The sequence below is a fragment of the Papio anubis genome, chromosome 8 (genome assembly GCF_008728515.1).
Source record: "Papio anubis isolate 15944 chromosome 8, Panubis1.0, whole genome shotgun sequence".
NCBI lineage: Eukaryota > Metazoa > Chordata > Mammalia > Primates > Cercopithecidae > Papio > Papio anubis.
The window spans coordinates 458,287-469,972 of record NC_044983.1 but is presented as its reverse complement, the minus strand read 5'-3'; the positions used below and the strand labels follow the sequence as shown (position 1 = coordinate 469,972).

At 46.1% G+C, this 11,686-nt stretch overlaps 1 protein-coding gene across 9 annotated transcripts in view; it reads left to right on the top strand.

The window, feature by feature from the left end:
- ERICH1 (glutamate rich 1) overlaps window positions 1–11,686 on the top strand; it is a 58,818-nt gene that overhangs the window by 13,905 nt on the left and 33,227 nt on the right. For 4 of the 9 annotated variants that reach the window (XM_017961732.2, XM_017961733.3, XM_021942793.2 and 1 more), the window contains one exon: window positions 2,130–2,276. The exons of 1 other annotated variant lie outside the window; for it this stretch is intronic. In XM_017961732.2, the coding sequence (XP_017817221.2) occupies window positions 2,130–2,276 (147 nt within the window). Of the gene's footprint in view, window positions 1–401; window positions 507–2,129; window positions 2,277–6,980; window positions 7,225–11,686 lie in introns of those variants that run through there. 4 more of the 9 variants (XM_017961735.3, XM_017961736.3, XM_017961734.3 and 1 more) reach the window with 4 other exon arrangements.

Sequence of the window (11,686 nt, the reverse complement as noted above, 5' to 3'; positions counted from 1 at the left end):
TCGGTGTACTTCGTTCAGTTACGTATTGCTCTGCCCTGGTGTGTTGTGTGGTGTCTCAGTGCGCTCCGATCCCTGCCCTGGTGTGTTCTGCCATTTTCTTTGGGATCAGCTGCCGTGTTTCCGCAAACTCAGTCATCTGATGCTTGGTTGGGCCCAGCGTCTCCTGGCGGTGGCTGTTTAGTCAGGGCCTGCCCCACTCCCTGGGACTGTTTTGTGCCTGCCCAGCTTCAGGCGTTCTGCTGCATTGCCTGACCATCGCCTGGGATTTCTCCGTAGCATTTTCCTAGCTCCAGACACTGGCAGGCAGCTGGGCCTAGGGAGACGACTTCAGCCACATGTCCGCGTTGGCTGCCCCAGGCCCAGCAAGGCTTTAGCTCTGAGCGCCCTGTCCTTGTTTGCAGAACTGGGTGGCTGGTTACGGTTTTGTCTTCGAATTTGTTCTGGTTTGTGAAGATGTTGGATAAAGCTCATCTTATGTGCCCGCCATCTCCTCTGCTCATCACCAGGTCGGTCATCCGCACAGGACATTTTCTTCTTTGACATTTAAAGGAAATGTGACAATTGGATTTGTATCTGAAGTCTTGGAACCTTCTTTTGAACATACCTGGGAGCACTGCAGTACATTTTTAGAAGCATTTCACAGACCGCCTGTTGCTCCCTGAGAGCCAAGGTGTCTCCTCCGGGCAGGTGTGCTTGAGGCAAACCCTTTCTGTAGGGGTGAGACCCGCTCACCACGGCCAGCAGCAGCTTTTGAGGGGTCCTGTGCTAGAGCACTTGTGCATCATATTCAAAAATTAGTGTATGGGGACCCTCTCATTGCCAGGACCTCGTGAAGACCCCAGGGTCTTAGGGATCACATCGTTTCAGTTCAGGTTTTCCACTTAACTGGAGATCATTTCCTCCCAGCAAAAGGAGCCTTTGCGCTCACTTGTTGGGAGCCGTGGAGGTGCAGAGTCTCAGGTGAGAGCCCCCGTGTTCGTGATCACACTGCACCCCGCTTCCACTGAGCTCTGTGCTCAGGGTTTTCACGGTCCATCCACGGAGGACACGGGGAGCGTTGCGTGGAAACCGACACAGTGTTCTTAACAGCGGGGCCTGTAGGAGGGTGATTTCTACCACGTGTTTGTCCGAGAGGCCAGAATTAGGGTTTGTGCCTTCGGCTGCAGTGTCCCCATGTAGGGCCATGGAGCCTCCCTCCCTCGCCCAGAAGCCACCCCCAGCGTCTCCTCTCAGGGAGCCCATGACAGATCCCTGCACGCCTCCAGTCAGGCCAAGTCCCTGCCTCCCTGTTCCTAAAGGCACCAATTACTTGTGTCAGGAGTGCTGATTTCTGCTGTGCGACTTTTGGTTATTCCAGAGCAGCTTTTTTCTAAATTTTATGAGGTTAAAAGAATTCATTTCATTAACTTTTTCCCACACCTTATCCACTATGCTATTTTGAGATCAATGGCTGTTCATTAACCACACTTAACTCAGGGCAGAAATATTTGTTCATTATGACAGTTTGTCCCCACAGTTTAAACAGTGTAAACAAAAACAAAGTAAAGAATCTCTGTTTAGTGGCTAAACCACGTCAGGTGCACGGAATTCTCCCCAGTTGCAGTTGTTGACACGTTCAGTTTAAGGGAGAGAGTGCAGACCACGGGTTCCCAGAGGGCGCGGGGTGGTGCCTGCCCTGCCTGAGGGCCCCCCAGACCTGCTCCATTCACGCACCTGGCTCCAGGCGCTGTGGGCCACTGACACCATCCACCCAGGACCACAGCCCCACTGACGGGTCACGGCCTGCGTGTGCCTCAACCTCAAAGGGAGGAACCAAGCGACCTGGAGCCAGAGGTAGCACCTGCCGGCAGTGCACAGCCTACTGGACGCAGGGTGATGCCCTGGGGAGAGGGTCAGTTGATGGCAGGATGGTGGGGGGTCCTCTAGGGCCGGCCTCAGGGGTTTCTCTGAGGGGCAGAGTCTGGGGGATCCTGGTGTGCAGTGCCCAGAGTGGGAGGACCGGGGACTTGGGTCTCCATTGGTGCTTTCAGGATGTGTTTGTTTGTGTGGAGTAAAAGGCATGTGTGATTCAGATAAACTGCATAACTGGTTCCTTTTCTTCCTTTTCTTTTCGTCGGTTGTCCATACAGTGTTTGTTGAGAAGGTGCTGCAGAGACTTTTTCCTCGTGTTCCAAGTGGCCAAGGAAAGAGGGAACCCCAGACGCTGGCTGTCCAAAATCCACCAAAGAAAGTGACCTCTGAGAAAGTGAGTCGGAAACATGCTCAGCCTTTGACAGGTGAGGTTGTCTGCAGATGTGGGTGGGTCTCAGGGACTGAAGTTAACCTCTGTCATCATCACTTGCCCTGGAGAATGTGTCTTCTGGGCCTCGGGCTTCTGTCTGCAGGTCTGCACAGGGCTTGCAGCAGGTGGGCAGGGCAGGCATCACTGTCCACACAAGCTCTGCCAAGGCCCCTGTGGACTCCCCAGCCAAGGCCAGGTCAGGGTGCTGCCTTTTTGGGGTCATTTACTCGTGTGCTCTGAAGATGCCAATTGGACTATAACTCGGGTTTGGCCCAGCCTTCCTGTCCTCTGAGGAAAACAGGCGCCTTCCCCACCACAACACCGTGTCCCCAGTCACTGTGGTGGCCTCCTTGACCCCATTAGCTTCTACCCACTCAGGGACAGGCTTCTGATGTTCTTGTCCCGTGGTCTTTGGCAGACGTCTGTCCCATGACAGTCCCACGTAAGCTCTTGGTGGCTGCAGGATCATCCGCCATGAAGGTCCCATCAGCTCCGATCCCTGCAGTGCAGCTCCACTCACTTGTGAGACTGTGAGAGACCCCCGCTGAGAGACGCGGGAAGAGACCACCTGGGTGCAGCACATCCCACTGAGAGACATGGGAGTAGACCGCTTGTGTGTGGCACATCCCACTGAGAAATGCGGGAAGAGACCACCTGGGTGCAACACATCCCACTAAGAGACACGAGAATAGACCACCTGGGTGCAGCACATCCCACCGAGAGACACGGGAATAGACCGCTTGTGTGCAGCACATCCCACTGAGAGATACAGGAGGAGACTACCTGCGTGCAGCACATATGGGCGGGTCCATTCTGTTCCCCCGTAAACACATAAGTCCATAAAGCCAGACGTGGGTTCCTGGGTGCCATTTCTGGGGATCTCGTTCGTGTTTCTTTAGCGGTGGTCTCTCACTGGGCATTTGTTCGCCACGCATTTGTGTTCCTGAGAGCTGCACGGTCTCTGGTTTTCACACACCTTATAATGGAGCCGCTCAATGGGATCGCAACAGGCAGTCCTTGTCATCCCACAGATCACCTTCCAGCCCCACAGGTCAGATCTCCGTTGACTGTGAACACATTTTCCCACAGACGTAATATTCTGTGTGGTGATTCCGTTTCCAGGCCCCCTCAGAAATCCTGTCTAACCTGCGATGTGACGAGTGCCACGGACACCATTCTGGTCCAGGGTTGAAGACAAGTGAGAAGGAAAAAGTTTCCTTCGTGTCTCCTAGATACGGGGTTACACTAAGCATGCATTTCCTATGAGACAAATCCATGTATTCCATGTTCCTTTCTGCATTTTTCCCATATGGCGTAATGTTTTCAAATGGTACAAGCTCCCAGTGTAGTAGGATAACATTCCAATTAAGGAGTAAGTGACTGCTGCTGGGCATATTTTTACCTTTTAAAGAATATACCTGTTAAAGGCTGAATTGCCCCTCCCCACAACCGCCACCAGCAAATTTGTAAGTTGAAGCCCTAACCCCCCATACTTCAGAATGTGACTGTATTTGGAGATGGGGTCCTGAAGTTGATTAAGGGTCAATGAAGTCGTCAGGGTGCGCCCTAATCCAATATTACTGGTGTACATATTAGAAGATGAGATCAGGACACGCATACGTACAGAGGCTTGACCCTGTGACAACAGAGAAAACAGCATTTGCAAGCCAAGGTCCAAAACCAGCCCTGCTGAGACCATGACCTTGGCCTTCCAGTCTTCCGGGCTGTGAGAGAACACCTATAATCCCAGCTGCTTGGGAGCCTGAGGCAGGAGAATCACTTGAATCCGGGAGGCAGAGTTTGCAGTCTGCCGAGATTGCGCTACTGCACTCCAGCCTGGACAACAGAGCAAGACTGTCAAAAAAACAAAACAAAACACAGTATCATTTATATTACCATCACCCCCCCATAATAACATATTTTGGTGTAAATCTAACAAATGTGTACAACATATATATGAAGAAACTATAGAATTCTGATGAAAGAAATCAAAGAAGACTAAAAATTGAGGTGATATTCCATGTTCCTGGATAGGAAGACTCAATATTATAGAGATATTCATTCTTCCTAACTTGATATACACATTCAATACAATCCTGATTAATATCCCAGCAAGTTATTTTGTGGATATTGATAAACTGATTCTAAAGTTTAGATGGAGAAGCAAAAGACTAAAAATAGCCAGCAGAATATTAAAGGAGAAAAATAAAATCAAAGGACTGGCATTACCTGACTTCAAGACTGACTTACGATAAATCTACAGTAATCAAGACAGTGTATTGTTGGCAAAAGAGTGGACACATAGATTAATGGAACAGAATAGAGAGTACAGAAATAGACCCACATAAATACTACTGACTTAAGTCATTTGATAAAGAAGCAAAGGCTATTCAGTGAATGGTCTTTTCAACAAATAGTGCTGGCACAGCTAGACATCCATATGCATAAAAATATAGACGCAGACCTTAAATCTTTTACAAAAAAATCTTGTTAAAAATGGATCTGGGCCGGGTGTGGTGGCTCACATCTATAATTCCAGCGCTTTGGGAGGCCAAGGCAGGCAGATCACGAGGTGAGGAGATCAAGACCATCCTCGCTAACACGTTGAAACCCCATCTCTACTAAAAATACAAAAATTAGCTGGGTGGGGTGGCACGCACCTGTAGTCCCAGCTACTCGGGAGGCTGAGGCAGAAGAATCGCTTGAACCCAGGAGGCAGAGGTTGCAGTGAGCTGAGATGGTGCCACTGCACTCTAGCCTGGGCTACAGAGCAAGACTTCATCTCTTAAAAAAAAAAAAAAAAAAGGATCTTAGACCGAAGTATAAAATGCAAAACTATAAACTCTTAGAAGATAATATGGGAGGCAATCTAGGTGCCCTTGGGGTCAGCAGTGACTTTTTAGCTACAACACCAAAGGCTTGATCAGTCAAAGAAAGAATTGATTAGTAGATGTCCAGTTGATAACTTGGACATCATTAAAATTAAAATTTTCTGCTCTGCAAATGACACTGTCAAGAGAGTGAAGAGACAGGCCACAGACTTAGAGAAAATATTTTCAAAAGACATATCTGACAAAGGACTGTTATTCAAAATGTTTCAAGAATTCTTAAAACTTAAGAAAATGGGCCAAAGATGTGGACCTCACCAAGGAAAATATGGTGCAAATAACCCTATGTAAAGATGTTTCACATCATATGTCATCAGGGAAATGCATATTAAGATGATGAGACACCATCACACACCCACTAGAGTGGACAGAATCTAGAACTGACACCACCAAATGCTGGAGGCACAGGAACTCATCACTGCAGGTGGGAATGCAAAACAGGGCAGCCGCTTTGGAAGACAGTTTGGTAGTTTCTTACACAACTAAACATACCTGTATGATCCAGCAGTTATGCTCCTTTTCATTTATCCAAATAGATGGAAAACGTCAATAAACCTGCACATGGATGTCGATAGCAGCTTTATTCATAACCGCCAAAACTTGGAAGCAACGAAGATGTCCTTCAGGAAGTGAATGAATAAGCACATTGTGGTGCATCCAGACAACGGAAAATTATTCAGGGCTAAAAACAAATGAACTATCAAGCCATGAAAAACATGACGGGACCTTAAACGCTTACTGCTGAGTGACAGAAGCCAATCTGCAAAGGCCACACGCTGTGATTCCAGCTCTGTAACGCTGTGGAAAAGCAGAGCCGAGGAGACCCTGAGAAGATCAGTGGCTGCCGGGGGCTGGGAGGAACAGGTGGAGCGCAGAGGACATGCAGGACGGCGAAACCGCCCTGTACGATGCCGTCATGGTGGGCGCATCTCATTCTGCATTTGCTCCAACTCAGGATGTACGAGAGTGAACCGCAATGTAAACTGCAGACTGGGGTGGCAGCAGTGTGTCAGCGTCAGTTTATTGATTATAACAACGTACGACTCTCATGGTGATGGTAATGGGGAGCATGTGCACTGTCATGCCTTACAAGGAGCAGGCCGTCCCTAACGTTTCCTGTTTTTCTCTGAATTTTACTGAACCAACATTTTTAATCTTTTCTAAAATTGTATTTTTAGGGTCGATTTGCTTTTTCTTTGCTCTAACCTAACGAAAGTTTTAAAGGTGATCGTTCACCAATAACATATCTGGTGGTAGGAAGATGAAATTAGGTGGGGCAGTTGAAGCTGTATGCATGAATGGATGATGGATCGTTTCTAAGTGAAAAAATAATATCTGTAAATTCCAGGCCAGTTTCCTTCTAGAAGATTTATGTGTTTTCTTGCCTAAAGTGATTGGCTTTTCACTTTTAAAATCACTATTTAAAAATAAACACTTCAGGACCTCCTTTTCTCTCTGAAATTGTCAGGAGACAATTCTTCGCATCACTATTCCTGTTTTATTTTACTAAGTTATGCACTCATGCAGCAGTGGCATATGGGAAGCTTACAATGTCAGGATGATCATTTCAAGTTGGTGTTGAAAGAGTTCTGATTTTTAACTGGCTGGTCCATTGTGATTCTGACAAAGCACTTGGCCTTTGAAGTTGTTGGTGATCCTTTGGGTGACATCTTTTCACAGAGCTTCAGCATTCAACCACTTCATTTCAGTGGCATTTGTAAGATACTGTTTAATATGCAGATGTTGAATTAAAAGTCAGAATACTGATGTGAGTTGACCTAGTCTCACAGGGTAAAAAATTGTTTTTCCAGGGAGCAAATGAGGTCGGGTGCACAAGCCTTTTGCTGAACCATTGGAGCCATGTCCAGGTGGAGGTGCCAACGCAGAGTCAGGACGGGTGGGCACACCCCAGAGAAACAGACTATGGCCCTCGAGGGAGGACCCCGCCAGGGTGAGCGTGCAGACGCTGCCCCTGCTTCAGTTCCCTTGGTGACATGGTCTCCCGTGTGATTTCGGAGGGTTCAGACTCTGGTCTATCAAGTCTAATGTCCTTGGGTGAGTTACCTGGACAGTTTAGACCCTTAAATTACAAGCAACCAAAACCACTTGGCCCTGGCTTGAAAGGGAATTTGTGATGATGAGGTCGTGTCACAAGGACAAGATAGATAAGGCTGCACCCCAGAAAGGTAACCTAAAATTTACCATTTCAAATTAACCAATTCAAAGTATACAATTTAGTGCTTTTTAGTATATTGACACTGTTGTACAGCCATTCCATTACCACCTTCTAATTCCAGAATATTCTTACCACACCAGAAAGAAACACCTTGGCCGGGCACAGTGGTTCACCCTGTTATCCCAGCACTTTGGGAGGCCGAGGTGGGTGCCTAGGAGTTGGAGACCAACCTGGGCAACATGGCGAGTCCCCTGTCTCTACCAAGAAGTACAAAAATTAGCCAGGTATGGTGATATGCATCTATAGTCCCAGCTACTCATGAGGCTGAGGTGAGAGGGTCACTGGAGCCTGAGAAGTCAAGACTTCAGTGAGCCAAGATTGTGCCACTGCACTCCAGCTTAGGCAACACGGTGAGACCCTGTCTCAAAAAAAAAAAAAAAAACAAAAACAAAAAAAAACCTCCTCATCCCTTAACCACTCAGCCCCCATGCCCCACTCCCTCTGGCCTCTGGAAACCACTAATCTGTTTTCTTTATAGATTTGTCTGTTCTGAACATGTCATATAAATGGAATCATACAACGTATGACCCTGTGTGTCTGGGGTTTTTCATGTAGCGTAATTTCTTAAAGGGTCACTCCTGTTGTAGCGTGGGTCAGAACTCACTTGCTTTTTTAAGGCTAATACTCCATTGTGTGGATGGGCCACATTGTGTTTCTCCATTCGTCAGCTGATGAACGTTCGGTTGCTTCTCCTTTTTAGCTATTGTCAGTAATGTTGCTGTGAGAATCCATGCACATGTTTTTGTGTGGCCTGGCGTGAACGTATGTTTTCGATTCTCTTGAGTTTATACTTAGGAGTGGAAATGCAGGGTCAAATGGTAACTCCAAGTTTATTTTTTTCAGAAACTGCTGGACTCTTTTCCACAGCAGCTGAACCGTGTTACATGCCCACCAGTGTTGTACAAAGGTTCTCATTTCTCTACATTAGATGCTCACTAACACTCCTTTTTTTTTTTTAATAGCCACCCTTGTAGGTGTGAAGTGGTATCTCATTGTGGTTTTGCATTTTTCCGATGACTGAGGATGTTGAGCATCTTTTCCTGCGTGTTGTCCTTTTGTGTATCTTCTTTAGAGAGCTATCAGTTTACATCCTTTGCCCAGTTTTAATTGGACTGTCTTTCTGTTGCTGAGTTGTAGGAGTTGGTTGTACATTCTCCATACTGAGTCCTCATCACATACCTGATTTGCAGATATTTTCTTCCATACCATGAGTTAGCTTCTCATTTTCTTAATGGGGTCTTTTAAAGCCCCAAAGTTTTTAATTTTGATAAAGTTCAATTTATCAATTTTTTCTTTTGTTGCCTGTGTTTTTTATATCATATTTAAGACATCATTGCCTAATCAAAGGTCACAAAGATTTATGCCTAGGTTTTCTTCTAAGAGTTTTATAGTTTTACCACTTATGTGTAGGTCTTTGATCTATTTTCAGCTGATGTTTGTGTATGGTGTGAGGTAGAGCTCCACCTTCATTCCTTTGCATGTGGGTATCCAATTGTCATAACACCATTTGTGGAAGACGACATTTCCCCATCAAGTGGACTTAGCACTCTTTGGAAATCAGTTGGCAGCTGGGTGCGGTGGCTCACACCTGTAATCCCAGCACTTTGGGAGGCTGAGGTGGGTGGATCACTTGAGGTCAGGAGTTCGAGACCAGCCTTGGCCAACGTGGTGAAAACGCGTCTCTACTAAAAATACAAAAATTAGTCAAGCGTGGTGGCGGGAGCCTGTAGTCCCAGCTACTCGGGAGGCTGAGGCAGGAGAATCACTTGAACCCCGGAGGCAGAGGTTTCAGTGAGTCGAGATCACACCACTGCACTCCAGCCTGAGTGACAGAGTAAGACTCTGTCTTAAAAAAAAAATCAGTTGGCCACAGATGTGGGGTTTATTTCTGGACTCTCAATTTTGTTCCATTGATTTATGTCCATCCCGTGTCTGTACCATCCACCATCTTGTTTTGACTGCTGTAGCTGTGTACTAAGTTTTGAATTGAGAAGTGTGGGTCCCTCTACTTTGTTCTTTTTCAAGACTCAGGGTCTCTTGCAATTCCATATTAATTTTAGGATCAGCATGTCAATTTCTGCCAAAAAAAAATCATTTGAAGTTTTGATGGGTATCGCACGAGTTTGTAGAACACTGGGCAGTATTGTCTTCTTAACAATATTACGTTGTCCAGTTCTCTAACTTTAGGATGTCTTTTTATTCAATTAAGTCCTCTTTAATTTCTCTCAACCGTATTTTGTAGTTTTCAGACTGCAGTTTCATCTTTTTTTTTTTGAGACGGAGTTTCACTCATTGCCCAGGCTGCAGTACAATGGCATGATCTTGGCTCACCACAACCTCCACCTCCCGGGTTCAAGTGATTCTCCAGCCTCAGCCTCCTGAGTAGCTGGGATTACAGGCGTGTGCCACCACGCCCCGCTAAATTTTTTTTTGTATTTTTTTAGTAGAGATGGAGTTTCTCCGTGTTGGTCAGGCTGGTCTCAAACTCCCAACCTCAGGTGATCTGCCTGCCTCGGCCTTCCAAAGTGCTGGGATTACAGGTGTGAGCCACTGCGCCTGGCCTTATCTTTTTTTATATTTTTCCTTCCAGTACTTCCAGGACGTAGAAAAGTTTTACCCTTTTTTAAAAAGTTTATTCCAAAGTATTTTACTCTTTTTAGTGCTATTGTTAAGTGGAATTGCTTTCTTTTTTGTTTGTTTTCTTTTGGGAACGTTCGGTGTTTGTCTGTGAAAATGCAAGGGATTTTGTGCATTGACTTAGTATCCTGCAGTTTTGCCGAACTAGTTTATTAGCGCTTACGATTTTGTTGTGGATTCCTTAGGGTTTTCTATATACAGTCACACATCACTTAACAATGATAATGCATTCCAACAAGTGCATCCTTAGAGGATTCCATTGTTGTGTGAGCAAAGTCTGCTTGCACACAGGAGGCGGTGGAGCCGGCTGCGGGCCGGGGCTGTGTGGGACAGCCTGTTGCTCCCAGGCTGCTCGCCCTGTCAGTACATGCCTATGCTGTAACACGATGGTGAGTGTTCATGTATCCAAACATTAAAGAGGTATGGAAAGTGCAGAGTTACCATCTTCAGGGTCCGCGTTATCTTGAGGCTCTGCCATCCCACATGCAGCCAGCCCTTGACCAGCGTCTTGTGTGGTGCATCACTGTGCAAGATGCTGTCATCTGTGATTTCAGGTAGTTTTACTTTTTCCTTTGTGAGTAAAGATAGTTGTACTTTTCCCTGTCTAGTCTGGATGCCCTTTGCTTCCTTTTGTTGTTGTTGTTGACTAATTGCCCTGGCTAGAAGTTGTACTATGATGTTGACAAAAAGTGCCGCGAGTGGGAATCCTGGTCTCATCATCCTGTGTGGTGTTAGCTGTGGGTTTCATACGTGGCCTTTATCATGTTGAAGAAGTTCCCTTCTATGCCCAGTTTATTGATTTTTTTTTTTTTTTTTAATCATGAAAGAGCAGCATATTTTCAAAGTGCTATGCCTTGGAAATGTTAAAGGAAAAATGTTATAACTTACTTGCACCTAGAATAAAAGAAGTCTTGGCCAGGGGCAAAATGATGAAATCACAATAAAAAAGGTAAGAACCGTGGGTCCCTTCTGCACGGGCCGTCGCGCAGGGTCCATTGAGATGCGTGTCCAGGAGGAGGCCTGCTGGACATCAGGGCTGGGCCGAGTGGTGCCCTGTGAGGGGCAGGAGGCAGCCGGATGAGGATCAGTGCCCACATCCATCTTCGGACATGAGACGGAGGAAAATGTTCTTGTACAGTTAGGACAAAGCATGGTAATTATTGCAATGATTTAACCAGTGGATTGATATTTGTTCACTTTACACGATCTGTTTCTTTGGTTCTAGAAGAGTGTCGATAATTCCATTTGTCCCAAAGAAAGACTAATTTGTCAACAACCAAAATAACCAGGGTGTGCGCATTTCGGTAAATTTCTTTCACTGAAGAGCCCATGTTGAACTTTATTTTTAAGTTGTCAGTTATATGTTGCATATATTTTAGATTCAAATAATTCTCCAGGAATTATTAAAAACAGCAGTGTTCTGCCCCTCACTCCAGTCACAGACCCTCCAGCTCTGCAGCGGCTGCTCCCGGGGGTAAACCACCCCCCGTTTCGGAGTCACACACTTACACTGTTGCTTCCTGTCTTCTTCTTCTTCTTTTTTGGCAGGGAAGGAGGGGATTAAATCTTATGTATTGACTTTGGAAACTAAGGATTTCCTTTTTTTTTTTAGCACCTTCCCCCACCATGGATGCATATTTTTTA